The 26,589-nt window shown below is 39.0% G+C and overlaps 1 protein-coding gene across 1 annotated transcript in view; it reads right to left on the minus strand.

The window, feature by feature from the left end:
• LOC117501189 (titin homolog) overlaps positions 1 to 26,589 on the minus strand; it is a 148,121-nt gene that overhangs the window by 48,465 nt on the left and 73,067 nt on the right. The window contains exons 3-4 of the mRNA XM_034160037.1: positions 20,450 to 21,840; positions 17,643 to 18,649 (exon numbers count right to left, since the gene is read on the minus strand). Of these exons, the coding sequence (XP_034015928.1) occupies positions 17,643 to 18,649; positions 20,450 to 21,840 (2,398 nt within the window). The remainder of the gene's footprint in view (positions 1 to 17,642; positions 18,650 to 20,449; positions 21,841 to 26,589) is intronic.

Below are 26,589 nucleotides of genomic sequence, written 5' to 3' on the forward strand. Positions count from 1 at the left end.
ACTGGAGAAGAGAATCTGAAGCTTGTCGAGGACTGCCTCACCTCCATTTTCGTACACCTCTGCTGGGATGCCATCTATGCCAGGAGACTTCCCTGGATTCAGCTGCGTGGTGGCCTTTCGGATCTCTTCAAGTGTTGGGGGGTCATCAAGTTCCCATTTCACCTCCACCTGGGGAATCTTCTCGATTGATGACTCTTGCACAGTGCGCTTGTCACTGAAGAGGTTTTCAAAGTGTTCTGACCAACGCTGCATAATGGTTTCCTTGTCCGTCAGAAGGGTGGAGCCGTCTGAGGAGCGCATGGGTGCTTGCACTTGATGTGCTGGCCCATGGATGGTCTTAAGGGCTTCATAAAAGGAGCGCATGTCTCCAGCATCGGCATGTTGTTGTGTCTTCTCCGCAAAAGGTAGCCACCAGTCGTTCTGCAGTATGCGGAGCTTGCTTTGCAGTGTGGAGCAGGCATTTCTGTAAGCTGTCTTGGCAGAGTGGTCATCAGGTTTAGCTAAAAGAGTCTTGTGGCATGCACGTTTCTTTTCTAGTAGTTCCTGGATCTGTGCATCAGACTCATCAAACCAGTCTTTATTTTTCCTGGCTGAGAAGCCCACTACTTCTGCTGCCGTCTCCTGAAGGATGGTCTTTAATCTCATCCACTGTTGTTCAGGGTCGTCAGGCAGGCCTTCTTCTCCACCCAGTCTCTCCTCTAGTTTGGCCTGGAACTCCTTTTTTGTGTCTATGTCTTGCAGCTTGTGGACTTGTAGCTTAAACTGTGGGCCTTTCTTCTTAGGAGGGGGCTTGAAAGTGAAAGCAATCTTGGAACGGACCAAGCGATGATCCGTATAGCAATCCGCGCTAGGCATCACCCTGGTATGTAGTACGTCTCTTCTATCACGCTGTCACGTCAGAACGTAGTCCAGAAGGTGCCAGTGTTTGGAGCGTGGGTGTCTCCAGGTTGTTTTGAATCTCTCTTTCTGTTGGAACAGGCTGTTGGTGATCGTCAAGTCATGTGCAGAGCAGAACTAAAGCAGCAGGCGGCCATTGTCGTTACAGTTACCTATGCCATGTTTCCCTAGCACGTCCTTCCATACATCAGAGTCGCGGCCCACTCTGGCGTTGAAATCTCCCATGATGAGGAGCTTGTCCTGGGTGTTGACGCGCTGTAGAAGGTTGTGCAGATCGCTATAGAAAGCCTCCTTAACTCCAATGTCGGCCTGCATGGTTGGGGCATACACACTAACAATAGTGGCAAAATCCTTGTTGTTGATGGGGAGCCGGAGTGACATGAGTCGGTCAGAATGTCCAACTGGCAAACTGTGTAACCTATGTGCTATGGCGCTCTTAATCATGAACCCGACCCCTGAGAGTCGACGATCTTCTTTAGCCTTCCCTGACCAGAACAGTGTGTAGCCTGTGCCTTCCTCGGTGAGTGACCCTTGGTCTGCAAAGTGCACCTCGCTGAGTGCAGCAATGTCTATGTCAAGCCTTGCTAGCTCTTTGGCAACTAAGGCTGAGCGTCTTCAAGGACGATCGCTATTGTCTGAGTCCATCATTGTGCGTACATTCCAGCACGCAATTTTCAGGTTCTTTGTTTTTCTTTTCACACCGCATGTAGTGATGCCCGTTGGCAGCGGTGAGCTAACCGGGTCTAGTGAGACAAGCCATGTTTAGACCACCTTGTCTAGGTCTGTCTCCATGTGGAGCAAGCAGGGCTATCCCTAAACAGGGCTGCTTGGTCACCCAGGGACCTGCCGGATGATGCTATTGTCTTGGGTCAGTAATTTCATTTCATTTATTTATTTATTTCATTCATTTAAAAGAAAAAAAACAGAAAAGCAGAAATAAAGCATCTCCATTACCAGAATGAAAAGGAGCAGAGAGAACAACAAGTCTTATATTTTCTGCCCCTTTTTACAATACAATCTTTCAATATCCAGCGTCATTTTTCAACATTATTTAACAGATTGTATTTCTTTAACTTGTCACATACCACTGACTTATTTCATAATTATGACCATTATTAAATAGATTACATCTCTGACAGGTTACATTTTTAAACTTAAAACATTTTATACATTATTAACAAATTACATTTTTTTTTACTTCCTTACAGCCCACTAACTTATTTTATAGTTTCATACTTACTTAATACATCTAGTTTAATACGTTTTTTAAATAATTTAAGTGACCTTAATTCTTTAATTTCTTTGTTGAGATTGTTCCATAATTTTACACCATTTACTGCAATACTCCGTTCTTTTACTTTGGTTCTGTATCTTGGTTTTCTAAAGACTTCTATTCCTTTCAGTTTATAACTACTTACTCTTTTCTCAAACATATTTTGAATGTTTGTTGGTAAAGAATTTTTATTAGCTTGGTACATTGTTTGTAATATTTTCAAATCGACCAAATCACGAAATTTAAGTACCCTGTACTTAATGAACAATGGATTAGATGGATCTCTAAAACCACTGTTGCTAATCACCCTTAAAGCCCTTTTCTGCAGAATAAACAATGGCTGTATATAAGTTGTATATGTTGATCCCCAGATTTCTACACAATAAGTTAAATATGGGAAAATCAATGAATTGTACAATGTTAATAAACCATAACTATTTAATGAATATTTTACTTTATGCAAAACAGCAATGGCTTTCGCTATTTTTCCTTTTATGTAATTTATGTGTGACTTCCATGTAAGATCTTCATCAATTATGACTCCTAAAAATTTCATTTCTTTTACCCTTTGTATATCCATTCCATCTATTTGTAATGACACGTTTTTTTTTTTGCTCTGTCATTAAACAATATGAAATTTGTCTTATTAATATTTAGTGACAGTCTGTTTATATCAAACCAATGCTTAACTTTTTCCAATTCTGTTTTTATCACTTGTGCTACTTCCTGTATATCTGATCCAGAGTAAAACAGCATTGTATCATCAGCAAATAAAATGCTACCAAGCACATTAGATACATTCACAAAATCATTGATATACAAAATAAACAGTTTGGGTCCAAGTACTGATCCTTGTGGTACTCCATAAGCAATATTACACAATTCTGATTTGATATTATTTATCTGAACAAACTGTTTTCTGTTTTCTAAGTAGCTTTTTACCCACTGATGTGCAATACCTCTTATTCCATATTGTTGTAACTTGTGAAGCAATCTTGAGTGGTCAATAACATCAAAAGCTTTTTTCAAGTCAATAAAAATACTTACAAAATAATCCTTATTTTCTATTGTTGTTGATATTTTCTCTATTAATTCCATAATTGCCATATCAACTCAATCAATCAATCAACTTTTTTCTTATATAGCGCCAAATCACAACAAACAGTTGCCCCAAGCTGTCGAATGTTTTGTTCTGAATCCATACTGAGCATTATTTAAAATATGATGTTTCTCAGTGAATTTATCCAACCTTGTCACAAAAACTTTTTCCATAATTTTAGAAAACTGTGGAAGCAATGATACTGGCCTGTAATTAGAGAATTTATGTTTGTCTCCATTTTTATATAATGGGACTACCTTGGCAATTTTCATTTCATCTGGAAAAATCCCTGTTGACAGAGACAGATTGCAAATATAAGTAAATGGTTCAATAACAGTTTCTATTATACTTTTTACAGTCATCATGTCTAAATCTTCATGGTCAGTTGATCTTTTGCTTACACAGTTTTTTACAATATTTCTTATTTCATCTTTTTCCACATTGTCCAGGAAAATACTATTGACCGTATTTACAAGTGTATGTAATGTATCTTCTACTATTGGTTTATTTCCCACCAGACTTGATCCTACATTTGAAAAATAATCATTAAACCCATTTGCCACTTCTTTTATGTCATATATCTCTTTATTTTCTTTGACAAAGTAATTTGGAAAAGTTGCTTTCGTTCCATCACTTTCAATCACACTTTTTATAATTCCCCATGTTGCCCTCATATTATGAATGAATGAAAACTGTTTATTTTTTTCGAACATTTGATACAACAACAATTACAAGATAGATCAGTAAAGACAACAACAAAAAAGTTCCTACTGTGTACCCAACATGTCCGAAAAGGGGTAGGGTGAAGCATCAGCTTATTTATCCCTACCCCTTCTTCCCCACAACCAGTAATACCCTTTGCCACATATACACATAGATTCCTACACACCTAAACCGATATCAATATATATATATATATATACATATATATACACATACATATATACATACACACATCAACATACATACACATATACATACACATATATACACATATACATATATACACATATATATACACAAACATAAATATACACCTACACATACCTACTTACATACAAAATACTATATATTTACAAGCCGAAGCAAAAAACAAAAACACCCTAACCCTCATTACCCTTCCTCCTCCCTACACCCAGAAAAAAAACATATTTTTGTACCGCTGTTTGAACTGGTTCATGCTTGGACATTGCTTGAGCCCCACTCCCAATCTGTTCCACATCCTCACCCCACAGACAGAAATACAGAAACCTTTTAATGTTGTTCGTGCCCACTGAAGCTTTAAATTAAATTTCCCCCTCAGACTGTAATCCCCTGATCTGTTAAAAAACATATTTTTAATATTTGCTGGAAGTAAATTGTTTATTGCTTTATACACAATTTGTACTGTTTGAAAATGAACCAAGTCTGTGAATTTTAAGAATTTGGACTGTAAAAATAGTGGATTTGTATGATCTCTACAGCCAGTATTATGAATAATTCTTATAGCTCTTTTCTGCATTACTGATAGTGATTGTGTTGTACCTTTATAAGTATTACCCCATACCTCTGCACAGTACTGTAAATATGGTAAAACCAGTGAGCAGTAAAGAATGCGGAGTGAGTTGTGGTCCAGAATATGTTTCGCTTTGTTTAGAACTGAAATGCTTCTTGACAGTTTACTTTGTATATGTTTTATATGAGTCTTCCAGTTTATCTTATCATCTATTATCACCCCCAGAAACTTATTTTCATGTACCCTTTCAATATCTACCCCCTCGACTTGTAACTGAACCTGTATGTCTGTATTACAATAGCCAAATAACATGTATTTTGTTTTACTTAAGTTTAATGATAATTTGTTTCTGTCAAACCATATTTTCAATTTTCCCATTTCTATACTGATCCTCCTCAGTAACTCCTGCAAATCCCCCCCTGAACAAAAAATGCTTGTGTCATCTGCAAATAATACTAATTTTAATATTTTGGAAACATTGACAATATCATTTATATAAATTAGAAACAGTTTTGGACCCAATACTGACCCCTGTGGGACGCCACAAGCATTGTCCAAGCATGATGATGTATATTCCCCCAACTTCACAAACTGTTTTCTGTTACTTAAGTAGCTTCTCACCCAGTGCAACACCAACCCCCCAATCCCATACTGTTCAAGTTTATTGATTAATATGTCATGATTAATTGTATCAAAAGCCTTTTTAAGGTCTATAAATATTCCAACTGAATGTAATTTGTGGTCTATGGCGTTTGTAATCTCCTCAACTGATTCTATTAATGCAAGTGATGTTGAACTATGTGCTCTGAATCCATATTGACTATCAGTAAGTAATTTATGTTTATTTATGAATTTGTCTAATCTATTATTGAATAACTTTTCTAATAATTTGGAAAATTGTGGAAGCAAAGAAACAGGTCTATAATTTGTGAAGTGGTGTCTATCCCCAGTCTTATACAGTGGCACAACCTTAGCTATTTTCATTTGATTGGGAAATTTACCGGTTTGAAATGATAAGTTACAGATGTATGTTAATGGTTCTACAATCCATTCAATGACCTGTTTTACCACCACCATATCAATTTCATTTAAATCGGTAGATGTTTTATATTTACAATTATTCACAATGTCTATAATTTCATTTCCATCCACTGCTGTGAGGAACATTGAACAGGGATTTCTTTCTATGAGATTATTATCCCAATCCTCAGGTTGGGAATCGGGAATTTTTTCTGCCAAGCTTGGTCCAATATTTACAAAAAAAATTATTAAAACCGTTGACTACCTCATCCTTATTTTCCTTCTTGACATTATTATCAATGAAATACTGAGGGTAACTCTGTTTTTTATTACCATTTTTGATAATGCTATTTAATATATCCCATATTCCTTTAATATTGTTTTTGTTATTATATAATATGTTACTATAATATTCCTTCCTACATACCCGTATAATATTAGTTAATCTATTTTTGTATTTCTTATATCTATTTTCTGCCTCTTTAGTCTTTAGTTTTATGAATTCTCTATACAGTGTATTTTTCTTATTACATGCATTTCGTAACCCTTTCGTCATCCATGGTCGAGCTTGGATTTTTTGTTTTCTGTAGTCTTGTTTAATTGGACAATTTTTATCATATAATGATGTAAATATTTGTAAAAAAGTTTCATATGCACTATCAACATCACTTTCACTGTATACCTTTTCCCAGTTTTGCTCCTGTAAATCCTTCTTTAGTGTGTTCATGTTTTCCTCTGTCCGCACTCGCCTGTAATTTATTTTCTCCTCTGGCTGATTCCGCCGATGGTTTCTATTATAAACGATGAAAACTGGTAGATGATCACTAATGTCATTGATTAATAATCCACTCACAGTGTTATTCTCAATATCATTGCTGAATATATTATCAATTAAGGTAGCACTATGGGATGTAATTCTGCTTGGCCTGGTGATTTTTGGATATAAACTCATACTGTACATTATACTGATAAATTCATCTGTTATTTTATGCTTATTTGGATTGAGCAGATCAATATTTAAGTCACCACAAATGAACACAGTTTTTTGATTAGTTTTTGAGAACATTTTTCCCATACAGTCAGTGAATGTTTCAATACAAGATCCTGGTGCTCTATATATACAGCTGACTAATACATTTTTGCTTTTTTCTTCACATATTTCAATAGTTATACATTCTAATAAGTTATCAATCACAGTTGTCATATTGTCTACTATTTTATAATCCATGTTCTTATCCACATACACAGCCACTCCTCCTCCACTCTTATTTTTTCTGTTTACACAATTAAATTCATATCCATCCAGTTCAAAATCCATTCCTTTATCTTCATTGATCCATGTTTCTGATATAGCAATTATGTTAAATATTTTTTTAAACTGACTTAAATATTCTTTAATGTTGTTAAAGTTTGCATATAGACTCCTGCTGTTGAAATGGATTATTGATAATTTGTTATCCGTTTTAATGATCCGATTAAACTGTTCATCTGTATAATAGCAACAACTGTCATTGATATTTGAGAAGAAATTATTGTCCGGGTCTATATCGTGCTCCAAGTCCAGTACATTGTGGTCTGTGTATTTAAATGTTCTCAGTTCTACTTTTCCATGATCAGCAATCCTTTGAGTTATATCCTTCTTGTCTCCAGATGTAGATGAATAGGTTCCTCTGGTCTGTGTCATGGTGTTGTGATGTGTTTGTGTCCTCATACCTTATTGGTCATATTTGTCCAGATCCTCGCTTTAAGAAACACTATTGTTCATATTTGTCAAGCTCCTCGATGTTCCTTATTGCCATGACTTTTGCTTGTTCAGGTGATCCGTTCAGTTTGATGAATATTTTACAGTTTGAAGTCCATGTGTGCTGGATTTTTCCCTGTTTCTTCAAGAAGCGTGCTTTCCTGGCGATGTCGGCATTCCGTTTGGTGAGATGTTCATTGATGAATACGTTTGTCCCTTTCAGTTTTCTTCCTTGTTTTAACAGTGCTGTTCTGTGTTTTCTGTTGATGAATCTCATGATGACGGTTCGTTTATCACCGTCATTTCTCCGGGGCAGAGGGTGGCACGCTTCAATGTTATTTAAATCCATTTCTATACCTTTAGATAGGAGGAAATCAGAAACCTGTTTTTCCACAGAGCTGACCTCCTGTTCACGGGCTCCCCTCCGCTCTCATCTGTTACCGCCCGTGCGTAGGACCGTGGTTTGATATGAAGACCTGTGATGATGACGTCGTTAATTCTGGTGTACTGCTCCAATTCAGCCACTCTATTTTCCAGCTGCACCAGATGCCGGTCTTTCTCGGCGTTCTGGAGCCGTAATGCCTTCACCTCCTCCACCAGATCCATGATTGATTTCTGTTGCTGCTTCACAACAGAAATCTCCTCTGATAGAAAGTCCAGAGATTTTTTAATATCGTCACCTTCCTCCGCTGTCAGAACCTTCTTAGGCCCCATGGTCGGCTTATGAGCAGCTTGTCGATCGCCGATGTTAACAGCCTGCGTTGTTTGTCACCGGGATGGATCTGCACTGCGCTGGTGCCGCGCGGCCTCGGTGTTTCCACGCTGATGGATGCGCGGTGGCTGCACGAGGCCTCGGGGAAGCGGCATTCGTGACGCGCGGATCTAATGACGCAGCGCGCGGCCTCAGTGAATTCACCACGTTGGGCCTCGTACGTTGTTGCTGTCCAGTCGCGGGGTTAAGTTGCCGGTTGAGGTGGTATTCCCACTGTCCGGGTTGGCAAACACCGGCGTGGCAGATGGCAACCACAAACACCACCTCTGAAAACTCAGGTACAAACTTTTTGCAGCTCGCTCTGACGACACGCAGCTCTGACTGACTGTGACTGACGCCATCATTATCTTACTCTTATTTAATTGTTCACTATAATAATCTTTTTTTTGTTTCCTAATTATTGTCAATAGTTTATTTTTATATTTTTTGTATTCTGTTTCCTTTGTTTGCATTTTTAAAAAGCACCTGTATAAATAGTTTTTCTTTGCACAAGCATTTTTTATTCCCTTTGTCAGCCATGGTTTATTTATTCTTTTCTTACTAATTTCTATTAATTTACAGTTTTTATTATATGATTTCATCAATATTTTCATAAATGAGTTATATGCTACATTAACATCACTGACATAAACTTCTTCCCAATTTTGATTTTTAAGATCATATTTTAATGCCTCTAAGGCTTTTACTGACTTGTCTCTTTTAAAGTTTATAACAGTTTTTTTCTTGTACCTATTTTTATATTTAAATATTGAAAAGACTGGTAAATGATCACTAACATCTGTCATCAAGATCCCATTCCTGATAATTTCATCTGTTCTATTTGTAAATATATTGTCGATTACCGTTGCACTTTGCGATGTGATTCTGGTTGGTTTTGTTATCAAGTGGAATAACCCCAAACTATACATTGAATTCACAAAATCACTTATTCTTTGGCAACTGGAGCTCTCTATGTTAATGTTAAAGTCTCCACATATAAAAAGCGTTTTGTTTTTAATTTGATGGAATAACTCTATTATTCTATCTGTAAATTTCACAACACAAGTGTCTGGTGCTCTGTATACACAACTGATTAAAATATTTTTAGATGTTTCATGTACAAGTTCCACTGTTACCTGTTACTGTTACTGTAATCAAACGACCATAGCTCCTGAGCCGCCTGCATGCAGGATCGAGACTGCAGCTCCCAGTGCCATCATGCACCGGCTGTTTTCGCCTCTTCCCATCACTGCAGGGCTTTCCTTCCCGCCTGCGCTCGTTGCTTAAAGTGGGGATCAGCTCGTGCACACCATTTCCACTCTTTAGGCAAGGTGGCACTCCACAGTGGCACAGACAAGCTGAGATGGCTGTGGCGAACCACCAGGCTGTAGGTTTTACATCAGAGTGACCTTCTCCTAGCCTCTGGCTAAAGAACCTTCCTCGGAGGCACGGGGGCAGTAACCCAGGCTGGGGGTTTAACATCAGGGTTTTCCTTCCCCTAGGTGGACCGCCTTAACAGGGCTAATGAGTCCCATCTACCCACTGCTATAACCCAGTCAGCTGGGAGGCTCGTGATGGCGGGAGCACCTAGATCCCGTATAGGTCATGGACCTACCACTGCCATACTTGAATAAACAATATCTGAGTTGTAAAACAACAACAACAAAAACACAAAGCCAACCTAATCAAAACCAAAGTGAGTGCAGCTCCAGGAAAACCTACCTGAAACAATCTAAAACTGACTGAAAATAAATCTGACTCAATCTAAACCGAAAACAATTTATCTAGCGCAATGTAACTATAGCTTGTAAGCTAACAAACGGAATATCAAATCAAATCAAATTTATTTATTTATTTATATAGCGCCAAGTCACAACAAACAGTCGCCCCAAGGCCATACAACAATTACAGAAAAACCCCAACGGTCAAAATGACCCCCCTGTGAGCAAGCACTTGGCGACAGTGGGAAGGAAAAACTCCCTTTTAACAGGAAGAAACCTCCAGCAGAACCAGGCTCAGGGAGGGGCAGTCTTCTGCTGCGACTGGTTGGGGCTGAGGGAATATAAAGCTAACCAAATCTAAATGCACTTAAAACAATCACAGTCGAAACCTTTATCACTATGAAAACAGATAAGTGTGTATAAAGCTAACTGAATCTGAAAGTAACTGAAAAACAGGTAACTGAACATAAATTAATGCAAAGATATGCAAATTGTTAAATGACTATAAAGCTAGCAATCTAAAATGTACTTAAAATCACACAATTTTAATCTAAAAATGTATTTATCACTATGAACATAATTTCATGCAAAGCAATAGCTAAATGGATATAAAGCTAACAAAGTAAAATTGTAAAATTGACGTAAAATAACACTATCTGAATCTAAAAATGTATTTATTACTATGAAAACAGTTAAGTGTATATAAAGCTAACTGAAAAACAGCTAACTGAACATAAATTCATGCAAAGCTATGTGACTAGCTAAATGAATATAAAGCTAGCAATCTAAAATTTACTTTAATAACACTATATGAATCTAAAAATGTATTTATCACTATGAAAACAGTTAAATGTATATAAAGCTAACTGAAAAACAGCTAACTGAACATATAAATTCATGCAAAGCTATGTGACTAGCTAAATGAATATAAAGCTAGCAATCTAAAATGTATTTTAATAACACTATATGAATCTAAAAATGTATTTATCACTATGAAAACAGTTAAATGTATATAAAGCTAACTGAAAAAACAGCTAACTGAACATATAAATTCATGCAAAGCTATGTGACTAGCTAAATGAATATAAAGCTAGCAATCTAAAATTTACTTAAAATAACACTATCTAAATCTAAAAATGTATTTATCGCTATGAAAACAGTTAAATGTATATAAAGCTAACTGAAAAACAGCTAACTGAACATATAAATTCATGCAAAGCTATGCAAAGAGAGAGTTAGAGAAGACATATATATATATATATATATATATATATATATATATATATATATATATATATATATATATATATATATATATACTCAACAAAAATATAAACGCAACACTTTTGGTTTTGCTCCCATTTTGTATGAGATGAACTCAAAGATCTAAAACTTTTTCCACATATACAATATCACCATTTCTCTCAAATATTGTTCACAAACCAGTCTAAATCTGTGATAGTGAGCACTTCTCCTTTGCTGAGATAATCCATCCCACCTCACAGGTGTGCCATATCAAGATGCTGATTAGACACCATGATTAGTGCGCAAGTGTGCCTTAGACTGCCCACAATAAAAGGCCACTCTGAAAGATGCAGTTTTATCACACAGCACAATGCCACAGATGTCGCAAGATTTGAGGGAGCGTGCAATTGGTATGCTGACAGCAGGAATGTCAACCAGAGCTGTTGCTCATGTATTGAATGTTCATTTCTCTACCATAAGCCGTCTCCAAAGGCGTTTCAGAGAATTTGGCAGTACATCCAACCAGCCTCACAACCGCAGACCACGTGTAACCACACCAGCCCAGGACCTCCACATCCAGCATGTTCACCTCCAAGATCGTCTGAGACCAGCCACTCGGACAGCTGCTGGAACAATCGGTTTGCATAACCAAAGAATTTCTGCACAAACTGTCAGAAACCGTCTCAGGGAAGCTCATCTGCATGCTCGTCGTCCTCATCGGGGTCTCAACCTGACTTCAGTTCGTCGTCGTAACCGATTTGAGTGGGCAAATGCTCACATTCGCTGCCGTTTGGCACGTTGGCGAGGTGTTCTCTTCACGGATGATGCGAAGGAGATGTGTTGCACTGCATGAGGCAAATGGTGGTCACACCAGATACTGACTGGTATCCCCCCCCAATAAAACAAAACTGCACCTTTCAGAGTGGCCTTTTATTGTGGGCAGTCTAAGGCACACCTGTGCACTAATCATGGTGTCTAATCAGCATTTTGGTACGGCACACCTGTGAGGTGGGATGGATTATCTCAGCAAAGGAGAAGTACTCACTATCACAGATTTAGACTGGTTTGTGAACAATATTTGAGGGAAATGGTGATATTGTGTATGTGGAAAAAGTTTTAGATCTTTGAGTTCATCTCATACAAAATGGGAGCAAAATCAAAGTCTCTCTTTCCCACCTGTGGATGGTGCATTAATTTGTAAACTCTGGGTCCTTTGGCAGAGGTGCAGAAGTTTTTGAAGTTTGAAATTTGATCATATAACTCTGGTGTTGGCCTCCCTTCACCGGGTCCCTTACTGAACTGGTTTACACTGGTTTACACTGCCCATACTGCTTGTCCAGTACTGTCTTGCACTTCTGTCGCAAATCACTCCTGCCACCTTTTTGGACCTCCGTCCACCAACTTCACACACTCATCACCATGCCAAACACCCACTTCATCTCCAACATACTCTTAACCCTCGGGGGACCACAGACTCGCTCGCATGTGCAATCTACTTTTTGCCATATTTCCATTAATTTAACAATTACTTTCCAGAAATAAGCAGATAATGACAATAAAAGCATAACATCTCACAAATGTTACATATTCATTAGAAAACAATAATGTAAACACAGACTTGTCTCAACCTCTGAATAGGTGCAAGTAGTGTTTTATCTGAAAATGTTAATGTGGCTATGCCAACACTACTCCTTCAATAGCTTAGAGTGCAGTCTATTACAGACGAATTCTACAAAAGTAAACACAACAATAAAATGTCAGTATGATGCACTTAAGGAAATTAATGTTAATGTATGTTCTCATCAAAGACTCAGACACCAACAATTAAGCCATACAAGTTTTCAGATATCATTGGCAATGAAAAAAAAAAACCTAACCTAGTCTAACCTCATCACACCATACATCTTGCTTACTCATATTTATTCTGGACAAAATATGATGTCGTATGGTTCCACATTCATCCATCAATAAATAACACTGATAGTTGCCATACCAACCATAAATAAATGTTATGTGCACAACTTTCTTCTCTATGTTTGACCACTCTGGTGTGAGATTCTTTAACCAAAAAAATGAAAATGCTCAGAAAAGAAAAGGAAACAAAGAGGTGAAAACAGAATGAATTTGTTGTATTATAGACAATTTACAACTGCAGCTTCTGGACAAAGAAAACCTGCATGTAATTCAATCATTTTCCGAAGAAATCCTGCACTTGCAAAATCCTGCCCAGAAAGTGAATTTCAACATACCTGAAATGAACAGGAAACAATATTTGCACAGTAAAATAATCTGCTAAATAAAATGTTACTCCTTATTGAATAGAAACAATATATTTATTTTAAATCTATATCTTGAAACAAATAAAAATGGCTATGAGAAAAAGGCCATCAAGACCCTACTGTAATATTTTATGTGTAATCATTTGTGATTTGGTATGTCTAGTCATGATGAGCATTATTAGTTAAGGGCTAGTCTGTTTTGACTTTTTTCTTTCATCTGTCATTTTGATGTGAGGACCACAATAAAAATTAAGGAGCTTTATTGGAAGAGTTTTTACATTGTCCTCAGTAATATTAATAAAGTATTCACGGCGCTTCACTTTTTCCACATTTTGTTATGTTACAGCCTTATTCCAGAATGGAGTAAATTAATTTTTTTCCCTCAAAATTCTGCTCACAGCACTCCATAATGACAACATGAAAAAAGTTTTTTTTTATTTCTGCAAATGTATTAAGAATAAAAAACTGAAAAATCACATCCTTTGCTCAATACTTTGTTGATGCATCTTTGGCAGCAATTATGAAAGAAATATGAAAGATTTTTGGGAAGTTTTGTCCATTCCTCTTTGAAGCACCTCTCAAGCTCCATCAGGTTGGATGGGGAGCGTCGGTGCACAGCCATTTTCAGATCTCTCCAGAGATGTTCAATAAGATTCAGGTCTGGGCTCTGGCTGGGCCACTCAAGGACATTCACAGAGTTGTCCCGAAGCCACTCCTTTGATATCTTGGCTGTGTGTTTAGGGTCATTGTCCTGCTGAAAGATGAACCGTTGCCCCAGTCAGAGGTCAATAACGCTTTGGAGCAGGTTTTCATCCAGGATGTCTCCGTACATTGCTTTCATCTTTGCCTCAATCCCGACTAGTCTCCCAGTTCCTGCCACTGAAAAACATCCCCACAGCATGATGCTGCCACCACCATGCTTCACTGTATGGATGGTGCGTGGTTTCCTCCAAACATGATGCCTGGCATTCACGCCAGAGAGTTCAATTTTTGTCTCATCAGACCAGAGATTTTTGTTTCTCATGGTCTGAGAGTCCTTCAGGTTCCATTTGGGAAACTCCAGGTGGGCTGCCATGTCTTTTACTAAGGAAGAGCTACCGTCTGGCCACTCTACCATACAGGCCTGATTGGTGGATTGTTGCAGACATGGTTGACCTTCTGGAAGGTTCTACTCTCTCCACAGAGGAATGTTGGAGCACTGACGGATTGACCATCGGGTTCTTGGTCACCTCCCTGACTAAGGCCCTTCTCCCCGATCGCTCAGTTTAGACGGGCAGCCAGCTCTAAGAAGAGTCCTGGTGGATCAGAACTTCTTCCATTTACGGATGATGGAGGCCACTGTACTCATTCAAACCAGCAGAAATGTTTCTGTACTCTTTCCTCAGATTTGTGCCTTGAGGCAATCCTGTCTGCTGACAATTCCTTTGGCTTCATGCTTGGTTTGTGCTCTGACATGCACTCTCAACTGTGGGACCTTATATGTAGACAGGTGTGTGTCTTTCCAAATCATGTCCAATCAACTGAATTTACCCCAGGTGGAGTCCAATTAAGCTGCAGTAAATCTCAAGGATGATCAGTGGAAACAGGATGCACATGAGTTCATTTTGAGCTTGAAGGTAAAGGCTGTGACTACTTATGTACATGTGATTTCTCAGTTTTTTTTATTATTATTATTATTTTTAATAAATTTGCAAAAATCTCAAAAAAGCATTTTCACATTGTCATTATGGGGTATTGTGTATAGAATTTTGAGGAAAAAAATTAATTTAATGAAATTAATTTAATTTCATCCATTTTGGAATAAGGCTGTAACATAACAAAATGTGAGAAAAGTAAGCTGCTGTGAATACTTTCCGGATGCACTGCACACACACACACACACACACACACACACACACACACACACACACACACACACACACACACACACACACACGTGTGTGTATTTTTATTGCCCAAATAAGTCAAATCAAATTCATTGATAAATTTAAACTTGTAAGTCTCTTGCAAATAAATAAAAAAGTAAATACTGCATTTACCAAATTTGATTATACACAAATATAAACGCAACACTTTTGGTTTTGCTCCCATTTTGTATGAGATGAACTCAAAGATCTAAAACTTTTTCCACATACACAATATCACCATTTCCCTCAAATATTGTTCACAAACCAGTCGAAATCTGTGATAGTGAGCACTTTTCCTTTGCTGAGATAATCCATCCCACCTTACAGGTGTGCCATATCAAGATGCTGATTAGACACCATGATTAGTGCACAGGTGTACCTTAGACTGCCCACAATAAAAGGCCACTCTGAAAGGTGCAGTTTTATCACACAGCACAATGCCACAGATGTCGCAAGATTTGAGGGAGCATGCAGTTGGCATACTGACAGCAGGAATGTCAACCAGAGCTGTTGCTCGTGTATTGAATGTTCATTTCTCTACCATAAGCCGTCTCCAAAGGCGTTTCAGAGAATTTGGCAGTACATCCAACCAGCCTCACAACCGCAGACCACGTGTAACCACACCAGCCCAGGACCTCCACATCCAGCATGTTCACCTCCAAGATCGTCTGAGACCAGCCACTCGGACAGCTGCTGAAACAATCGGTTTGCATAACCAAAGAATTTCTGCACAAACTGTCAGAAGCTGTCTCAGGGAAGCTCATCTGCATGCTCGGCGTCCTCATCGGGGTCTCGACCTGACTCCAGTTCGTCGTCGTAACCGACTTGAGTGGGCAAATCTTCACATTCGCTGGTGTTTGGCACGCTGGAGAGGTGTTCTCTTCATGGATGATGCGAAGGAGATGTGTTGCACTGCATGAGGCAAATGGTGGTCACACCAGATACTGACTGGTATCCCCCCCAATAAAACAAAACTGCACCTTTCAGAGTGGCCTTTTATTGTGGGCAGTCTAAGGCACACCTGTGCACTAATCATGGTGTCTAATCAGCATCTTGATATGGCACACCTGTGAGGTGGGATGGATTATCTCAGCAAAGGAGAAGTGCTCACTATCACAGATTTCGACTGGTTTGTGAACAATATTTGAGGGAAATGGTGATATTGTGTATGTGGAAAAAGTTTTAGATCTTTGAGTTCATCTCATACAAAATGGGAGCAAAACCAAAAGTGTTGCGTTTATATTTTTGTTGAGTATATATATTGTGAACATATTTTTTTTCTTCCCAGTTTTAATGGGATATTGTGCAAAATCGAAGACACAATCAGTCAAGTTGGTCCAAAAGAAATCCTACTATATAAAACCAGATGCTGGGATGTATTACGATAGATCCTAGATGTACAGGGAAGCAACAGAGAGTAAAACAATGTGTTTTCTACTGCTGAACTACTAATACCAGCTGAAGAAAACACACTTTTGGAACTGCAATAAAGTCACAAGATCAAATACTATACATGCTGCAAATAATTAGCTGATTTGTGTAATTTTTTTTAGTTCAGTAACAGATTAAGATGAACTTTATTATACCAAAGGAAATTATTTTGCCAGCGTACCGAACAGTAAACAGTGAACTTTTTTTTACAATAGGTACCACAAATTTATGCGAAATATCTAAAGACATATGCACAAGCTGTTCTCCAATACTGCACATAACTGAGTAACTGAATAACTGAATGACTCTGTTCGTTATGTTTTCATCCTGCAGATGGGGGAAGAATCATACAATCTGATTGTCACGGGTAGGACAGACCGCCTGTGGCGTTCTGTGGTGCACCTTGGTGGTCAGTCTATGGCTGAACCACAGAACCATATGTGCTACTAGTCTTTAGCGCTGTGGTACTAAACAGACTCCTGTTAAGAGACTTTGCTCAGTCTTAACTCTGACATCATGAGCCAACGTAGAGTCACTTTCTGTTATTTGGCCCTTTCTTCTGGGCTGTGTCTCTGCTACAGGATATAAAGGATAGTTTAGCTGTTAAGCACCCAAATGTGCACTTTTGTGTCAACAAAACAGCCACTGTATCTCCTGCCAACAGAGGGTTTGTTATATTATAGAATAGTGTCAGGACTCATGACTAGTCACTGTTTTAGTCACTGGCAAAAAACAAAACCAAAAAAAAAAAAAAAAAGCCAGAGTATTAATGTTCTGTCTTACCTTTTTTGGGACCTTCAGGAGGTAAGGTTGGTATCTCATTGGCAGGCCTATCCACACGGGTTACTTCCTCCTGTTCTGGACTGTTCTGGATTGACTTGGGTCCACATAAGTCTGTCTGACCAGCTGTAATTCTTTTAAAGCTGGGGCCACTTGTTTGCCGCATCTCGTTGGCCTTTCTGACTGGAGAAGAAACGGGCAAACGGCTCCTTGTTGTTGTAGAGGTGTTGTTTTCCAAAACGTTCTGTCCCAGGTTTTTGCCATCTAGTCTTTCTCTCTCAGGTGTGGGTCGTATTTTGCCATGACTGACCTTGTAGGTTTTCTCTACCCCATTCACCATCTTAATAGAGTTAGTATTGTCATCTAATGTTTTCCGAGTCAGTTTTATCTGGGTTGTTGCTTTTGTTTGAGTAAATTCTCCTGGCAAAGTAGTTTCTCTCTTAGGTTCCTCAAAAGTTGTTGTCTTGTCAACTTCAGATGTGCCGACTGAAGATTCTACAGTTTGTTTGGATCTGAGTTGTTTTTGTAGTTTGGAAATGACTATTCCAGGTACACTGGTTACTGAAGTCTTTTCTGGTATATCTGGTGATTTAACATCACTATCTGATGTTAACCTTTTTGGGAGTTTACACTTTGAACTGGTGCTTTCTGGGATGGCTTGGTCTTTTAATGCTGGTACCACAGAAACAGTTCTTTCAATGTCATTTGGGAGGTCACTAGAGGTTCCTGTTTTTGAGCTCTCTGTGAGGCCCTTTGCCTTTGATGGAATACTTCTAGTCTTCCAGCCAGCTGCAGGAGATGAGGTCTTTGCTGCACTTGTTGCACTTGGGTGACGTTCTGCTGCTGCTTTAAGCCCTGGTTTAGAGGGAGTGGCCTGGTTGTTCCCTTGGCCTTTCACCCTTGACCCCACACCATGTGACCTTTGTCTATGCATGTCTACAGATGGAGAAAATCCATCAATGTTCAATGTTTGCTCGGCTTCCTCCAGTTCTGCATTGTTATTTTTAAGGCTAAAGAGAGAGAGAGAGAGAAAACATTATAATGTCACTGTATAAAACAGAAATTAAACTGAAAACTTTCAAACTCAATTTTCCCAATTCTATAAATTTCTTTTACCAACAGTTCCCATGTTCAGAGCTCAATGTGTCGAACCACTGGTCAGTAATTTTGCTTTTATTTGAAGGCTGACGCGTATATTCCATTTTAAATGTCTTTTTAAGGAAACTGTCTTATTGGTTTATCAGTAATCCTCAATTACAAAAACACACGAAGGTAATAATAACATTTTCTGTACATACGGACAAAAATACAATGAAGACAATAAGATGTGGTAAGAAATATTAAATGCCAAGTAATAACTGTAAGTTGTGCTTGTCGGGAGAAATTCCGTCATTTCATACTTCCTTCGGACAAACTTTCGTACCTTAAAACTCAAGAACTGCATAACTCTTAGAATCTAAAATGTTATGCATTATGATCTACCTGCTCCCCACCCCAAAAATCTACTTGCAACTTGTGTCTCTTGCCATTACCATGTTTTAGAGATGTCAAGTTTTTTTTTTTTACTATTATGTGAGGGTCTGCAACATATACTCCAGTGTAAAATGTATACTGAAAACAAAAATCACACATGCATTATTAATAATAACAATTACTACAAAGACAATTTGTATAGGAGTTTCATAGGAATCAAAATAAACTCTAACAATAAAAATAAAAAAAAATACTACAATGATGCACAAAAATCTCTAAAGAGCTGATAACACAGAAAAATGTGAGAATTATATACAAGTGCGACTTTTATATATATATATATATATATATATATATATATATATATATATATATTCTATTTCTACCTCATTTTCTTATTTTATTGTATTGTTACAAGTATTATTATTATTGCTTATCCTTGAACATGCTGTTTGATGCACATTTTCCTCTACTCGCACCCATCTTGTGTGTTTTTTGAGAGCTGACGTAACGTGAATTTCTCCACTGTGAGATCAATAAAGTCTTATCTTATCTTATCTTATATATGGGTTTTTACTCTTCAAGAGGAACTTTTTTAACAGATGCCACTTATATACGCCGAACAATATGGTACTTGTTTTAATTGCAAGGCATGAATAAATCCTGAGAATTGCAAGAATATGCCATTGATTTCGTCACTTTCACCATCTCTATCATTAATTCGTGGCCTGAACTGACACAACATGGCTTCAATATTAATCATTTACGATTATTATCATCTATCTGCCAGAAAACCATCACTTTGATTTTGATTTTAATTTTCAGGAAGGAGAGTGCTAAAACGTAATACACGCATCACAGCCAAAAAGTTCAGCTATTTCCCAGAATGCTCCTGCAATAGTTTCAAAACTATAAATCAATCCCGGCATTTTGGAATTTTCAGTTAGACTTGTTATATAATGTAGCTGACGTGAACATTACCTAAACATTTTCATGTTGTGAATTAAAGGCAGCTGGTGAATCCTGCCGCTGGCAGCTGCCTTTAATTCACAACATGAAAATACACCACATTTAAAATTCGAACAAAACACAAACTAATCCTGGCTTATTTTTACATTATAACCTAAAATCTACAAATACTGAAGTCCTGGCGTTGTGGTGTATGCATGAATATTTCAGTGCAGGACTGGCTGATAGTCCTCTCCGGAACAATGAAGCATGGGAACTCAGAGCTCAGGTTACATGCAGACTTTGCTCTCTTTCACTCCCCCCCCACCTGATCTGTTTCAGGACCAAAAGTGACTCTCACACAAAGACAAAACTAAGCAGATACTCACATTTTCGCCTCTGTTGAATCCCAGCTCTCATCCTCTCTTGCCACGTGTCCCTCTTGCTCCTCGTGGTCGTCTGAATTCGGCTCTGGAGCCACGTACACCTTGCGAGCGTAAACCTGTCCTTTTGAAGGCAGGTTTACCGTCTTGCGTGTTATGCGGATGTCTTTCCCTCTGTGTTTGTCCAGATGGGAAGTTTGTTTTGAGTCTGTGCCAGCGTGGCGCTCCTCTGGCGGTAGTAGGTTTGTTTGACACTCCTCTGCAGCCGCTGCCAAGGAGATGGTTGAGGGTGGAAGCTTGCCAGGAAATGGCAAAACTTCTGAGGCGGTAAAAAGCTCACCCTCGGACAGCGAGCCCTCTACAGGAATGACTGTGACAGGTATGGCCAGCACAGGCGGTGAGTCCGGTCTGAAGCCCTCCTCCTGGTCTTCCTCTTCCTCCTCTTCCTCTCCCAGGTGTGTTTCTACCCATATGGCTTTATGGAGCTGCACAGGAGAGTCCGTCCTCAGCTCCTCCTCCTTCTCAGGTGAAGGGCTCCTTACGGAGGTTGGCGTCTCTGCTGAGAGGCTGCTGGTGGGCTTTTCAGGTGTTGCTTTGTCTTCTGTAGGCTCCCTCCCCACATCTGGAGAGTCATCTCCTTGGAGTGGCGCAGTGATGAGGCGGGATGATGACTGAGAGCCTCTCTTTGTTCCAGCGAGGGAGTTGTTGTTGCCCATCCCTCCTCCACCTGTCACAGAGTGAGCGTTGGATTGTAAACTTTTACAGGTAACGTTGGAGGACTTTGGCACCTCGCATGATTCAGAAGGTGTAATTTGAAATGAAGTCGGGGTGATCTTGCTGTCCTCACCCACGGGCTGTGCGTTTATAAAGCAGGTTTCTTCCAAACTGACCTGAAGCCGCTTGCTCACCTCCTCCACCACAGATTGTGTAAAACCGACATTGGAATTCGAAGTTAGATGCGTGGAAGTCACAAAATCAGACAAGGTGGGAGTCGTATTCCCAGAATTCTTGTCAGTGACAACTTTGCTGACCCGGTAAATGTGCACCTCCCTCACACTACTTTGACTGCTACTGTTGCTGTCTGCGAAAGGAAAGTCTGCATCAGCTGCCACCAGAGAAGCCAGGCTGGAGGTGCTGGAGCTGTGGCAGGGGCTGTCCGCACGCTCCGCTCCATCAGAAAGTCCACTCAGTTCCAACACTTTACGACTCGGAGTTGGAGTCTTCTGCTCATCTTCCTGGGCAAACTGTGGAGAATGTGGAGACAAGGGGGATGCCGGCGAGCTCAGAGGACTGGTACCTGTAGAGATGTCTGAATATTGCTTACTGCGGCTCCTCCTTCTCTTGGAGTTGAAGAAACTGCTGATGCGATCAAGCACTCCCCTCTTGTCATCTGAATTCTGAAAGAGGACAAACAAGACGTGCACAAAAAATAAATCAATAAAATACATACTACACCTGCCACACCTTTTCTTTATAGATCTGCTGCAAAAATCCAAACAGAAAATGAAAATTGTTCTTCTAAAAGCAAAGCATAAAGCATGGGAAAAGGACATCTTTGGTTTACTTTAAACAACATAACTAATAATTTTAACAATTTAAAAATAATCCAAGCTGAATATCTTATATGGTACAAAAAGACGAAGGCTCTAAATGGACATGCACCCAACTACCTTGCTGAACTTGTTTGTGTGGCTCCTCATACCCAGAGATGCTCTGTTTCCCAAGGGTTAAAAAGAAGTTGGCAGGTTTTAGAGCCTTTTCCTGCCATGCTTCTACTTTGTGGAACAGCTTGCCTGTTGGGATTCAAAAAGTAACTTCCACTGATTCTTTTAAGACTAGTCTTAAAACTATTTATTTTCTATTACCTCTATATTTTATGGTTTTTAGCTTACTTATATTATAATAGCCAAGTAGCCTCTGTGTTTGTGCGTGTGTATGGCTTTGATCAAGGCAAAACCAGGGAGAGCTGACATTTGCCGTTTGGAATGCTTATGTATTTTGGGTCAAGGATGAATGCTGCCAAACAGAAAGTTGATAGAACATTTTTTTTTGAGAAATTAGTGATTTTAGTAAACTAGTAAACAATGGACGTTGTGCTACAATGCACCATGGGAGTTTGGGGTTTTGAGGTTTTAAATGTTATTATGATTCACGGTAGTTTAACAGTGTTGTTAGTGTAATTGATTTATTGTGTTTTGTAGTTCAATTGGTATAGTCAGTTTAGTTGAGTGTTATGATGCTGTTACCATGAGTGACTTAAGTGTCATGTTGGTACGATGAGTGAAATGTGTATTGCTTTAAATGTCTTTGGCCACAATCTGTTAGTCAAATTAAAAACACCAGCTTACAGAAGACTGCAGAAAAGACAAAAAGCTGTGCATGCATGTGCAATTTTGATCACGCACAAACTGTGGAGAGCTGACATTTGCCGTTTGGTATGCTTAAGTATTTTGGGTCAAGGATGAATGGGCCAAAACTGAACACTGATAGGACTAATATTTTTAGGGAAGCTACATGTATTAGGTAACAATACTGAACAATGGACACTGATATTTACATTCTGGACTTACACACCAATTCATCAGTAGGCGGTAAATCATCTATATATTAAAAACATAAATGTGTGTGTGTGTGCGATTTTATTTAGTAAGTTCAATGTAAGTACATAATATAATTGTAAATAAGATGACACAAGAAAGTGAAAACACTTATTTCCATTGTGGTCCATTTGAAAAATTAAATTACAAAATAGAAGTAAAAATTAAGTATTAATAATAATAATAATGTTGCTAATAATAATAATAATAATAACAACAATACTGATAATAATTATAATAATATTATTAATAATAAGGAGAACAGAAATGCTTTTTGAGAATTTGTTTGTGCATTCTTTGGTAAAAATGAAGTGTTATTCATACACTTGCAGAATGTTTGAGCGCAGTGTAGATAATATTATTTGAATAAAATTTGCCGCTAAATTGACATGTAAATGGCCATTCGCCCTATTAAGGCTTCAAATCCCGTAAAACTTCGAAGAGGTCGCCGCGCTGCAAGATCTCAGTAACAATGAGAACTGCATTGTGACGCTCTGATCACGCTGCACTTTAACTGCTGCACACGGACAACAGCATTAATATCGCAACATAAAACTATTTATATATTGTGCCTAAAACTCTCATGAATATATTCTCTGGGTTTATAGACATTGTTATGGCATTTATTTTATGTAAACACATGAGAATCACAGGCTGTCTCGCCGTTATTTTCAATGGGAGCTGCTGTGAGCTACACTCGATTCCTGATCATGTCATTCTGGGGTAAAGTGAAGTTTGCTCTTTAATGTCTTGATTACTGTTCTTTACAACACTGTTTGTCCTCTTTGTTACAGACTAATATATATGTCTGAAATTTGGTTTGCGTTTATTAAATTCCACGCAGATTAAACGTATCAGACACGGATTATTTGTCATAATTGTTTTAGCAAGTTTTTAGAGTATCATTATGTGTCGACGTGGGTTGAGGAGCGGACCTGCGTCTGACGGAACCCAGCGCTAAAACAACCAGAAAGCGGTTCCAATAACAAAACAATTTATTTTCCCCCTTTGGTGCATAACAAAGTGTACAAACAAAAACTGCGTCGGTCTGGTGGAGTGAAGGACGGCATGCTCTCCAGCGCCCAAAAGGATCGAAGCCCGGCGCTTCTGGACCCACGTTCACCGCCAAACACCCCCCAGGTGGACACGACAAACCGACTCTGCGAAGGATAGAAAAGGTGAGGTAAGACAGCAGCTACAACTAATATCCTTTATGTAAATGAGCAGCTTCTCACAACAGGTGGAGGATCATCAGTCCACATGCCACAGCAGTGAGAAGCGAGCTGCACAACTCTCATCAAAGTTCAAATATACTGCGTAACAAAATACCAAGTTACTGTTAACAATTATTCAGATAATCAATCACCTCTGATGTGTGCTGACAACATGTGTCCCTCACCCTTCCTCCTTCACAGGCACGATGTGTCAAACCCAGGTGCGGTCCTCAGCGTCTCACAAACGAACATCACAAGGTCGGGTTCCCGGCAATTCTGCTTGAATCACACATGACTTAAATGCAGAACGCCATCTCATTATCTGCTTCAGCTGAAAGTCCTTAAGGTTGCACGTGAGCACCATCCACAGGCGCTGCACATCATGTTGATGAGGGTGAAGGACTCCTCTGCCAGCACCTTCTCCACAGACAATAAATCAGTTTGCATACCACCTGGAAAGCAAAGAAAAGAAAAGAACACCAAAATGTCCAGCCACACCCCCCCAACACACAACAATCATGCAGCAGTCTCTTATTAACGTGATGAAAAGCATAAAAAAATTACATTTTTGTCGTATAATATTCATTTACATTGTCATCATGTGGATTCTCTATGTTGTTTTGATTTCAGCGGCTCTATGGCGCGCAAGAGCTTATGGGATGCGTCAGTAGGGCGAATTGGCTGAAGTCAGTGGAGGGCACGTCCAGTTGATGTCACTGGTTGGGGTCTCCTCTGCTGGGGACGAGTGCAGTTTACTGAGCTCGCTCATTGAAGTTCTATTAGTCTCGTCAAGAAACAAGTGGAATATGCCAGAAAGCTGCGCATGTTGGCAAAGCCACAAATGGAGGAACAAGGGAGACAATATGTCCTTCCATAAGTAAGTGGTTTTGGTTATTCTTGTCACTTTGTCCGTGACATTTGGTTGATAAACAGGTGTATGTTTCCTGTCCGTGCCTGTGTCATCCGAGGACACGGACGACACTTACACACACCACTCACACACAGAGATGTGCACACACACCATTGACTTCATGAATGAAACTCGGTCAATAAAGGATAATTGTGTGTATATATATATATATATATATATGTATATGTATATATGTTTTGTAATAGTTTTAGGAGCCGCAGTATGCTGAAAACAGCAGCAGCTGGTTCAGCCCGGCAGCTCAGCCTAGTTTAATACTTTCCTGACATGATTTAATGTTAATTAATTTTACTGGCTCGATGTCCAGGTCAGAATGGCATTTTAACACGTATTTTGCAAGTGTTTTTCTGAGTGTGTTCAGTCACAAATCCCCATTGAAAATGCATTAACATCCGGGAACTTTGTCAATCTTTTGCAGGGTTAGGAGGCGTCATGTCGCTGTCCATGAAGGGACGTTTGTGTTTAGTGGGCACCACTGGGAGTGCGGATTCTAGTAGTCATATATAACCTCTTTGTTGGTGCCTCTGGCAGGGAATGTCAGAACGAGGCTGAGACCAGTAAAGGTGGGCGATACTGGGAACTTTGTATTGATCCGATACCAATTAAATACAGGCCCAGTATCGCCGATAGATACCAATACCGATACTTTTTCATATTTGAGCTTCATAGAGCCAAAGGATCCAAAGGACCTAGGACAGAATTTCGCCAAACGTACGTGACAACAAAATACTTTATTATCACAATCAACATTTTTGTTTAAAAAATATCGCTCAACACAACTTAATACAAAATCTCCTGAGGTAGAGGGCTGACTCGAGGAGAGCGCTGAGTGGGTGGGCCAGGTTGAGCCTACCTGCATGGCTGTTGGCTGGCGCCGTTGAGCCACGTGACAGCGCAACAACAAAACATCAGAGGGGGGAGGGTGTGCTGCTCCATGTTGTGTGACACAGCGCAGCACTGCTCTTACAGACAAAGCGTAGACTTTGATGAATCTGTGTGCGCAGCAGTCAGTGCGTGCAGGAGAGAAAAAAGCTTGAGTATCAATCTTTTTACACAAAGATCGTTCAATATCAATACCAGCGTTGGTATCGATATTATCAATATTAGGATCGATCCGCCCACCTCTAGAGACCAGTGACGTCTCCCGCCTGACCTGCATAAATGGCGGCAGCCGGTCGATGTCAAAGCCTCTCAGACCACGACTAAAACAAGGTTTTCTGTAGATGTTTGGTGGTCTTTAGTATTTCTTGAACTATCAAAAGATCGCATTTTTGTGTTTATTCATGCTATAAATAATCCGTGGGCATTTCTGTTCCCCTTTAAGACAGTAAATTAACATTACAAAATTACATAATTAAGAGGAAATAAAAGGGTTGACGTCTTCAAAAAAATATTGAGGTCTAAGGT

The sequence above is a fragment of the Thalassophryne amazonica genome, chromosome 19 (assembly GCF_902500255.1).
Source record: "Thalassophryne amazonica chromosome 19, fThaAma1.1, whole genome shotgun sequence".
Classification (NCBI taxonomy): Eukaryota; Metazoa; Chordata; class Actinopteri; order Batrachoidiformes; family Batrachoididae; genus Thalassophryne; species Thalassophryne amazonica.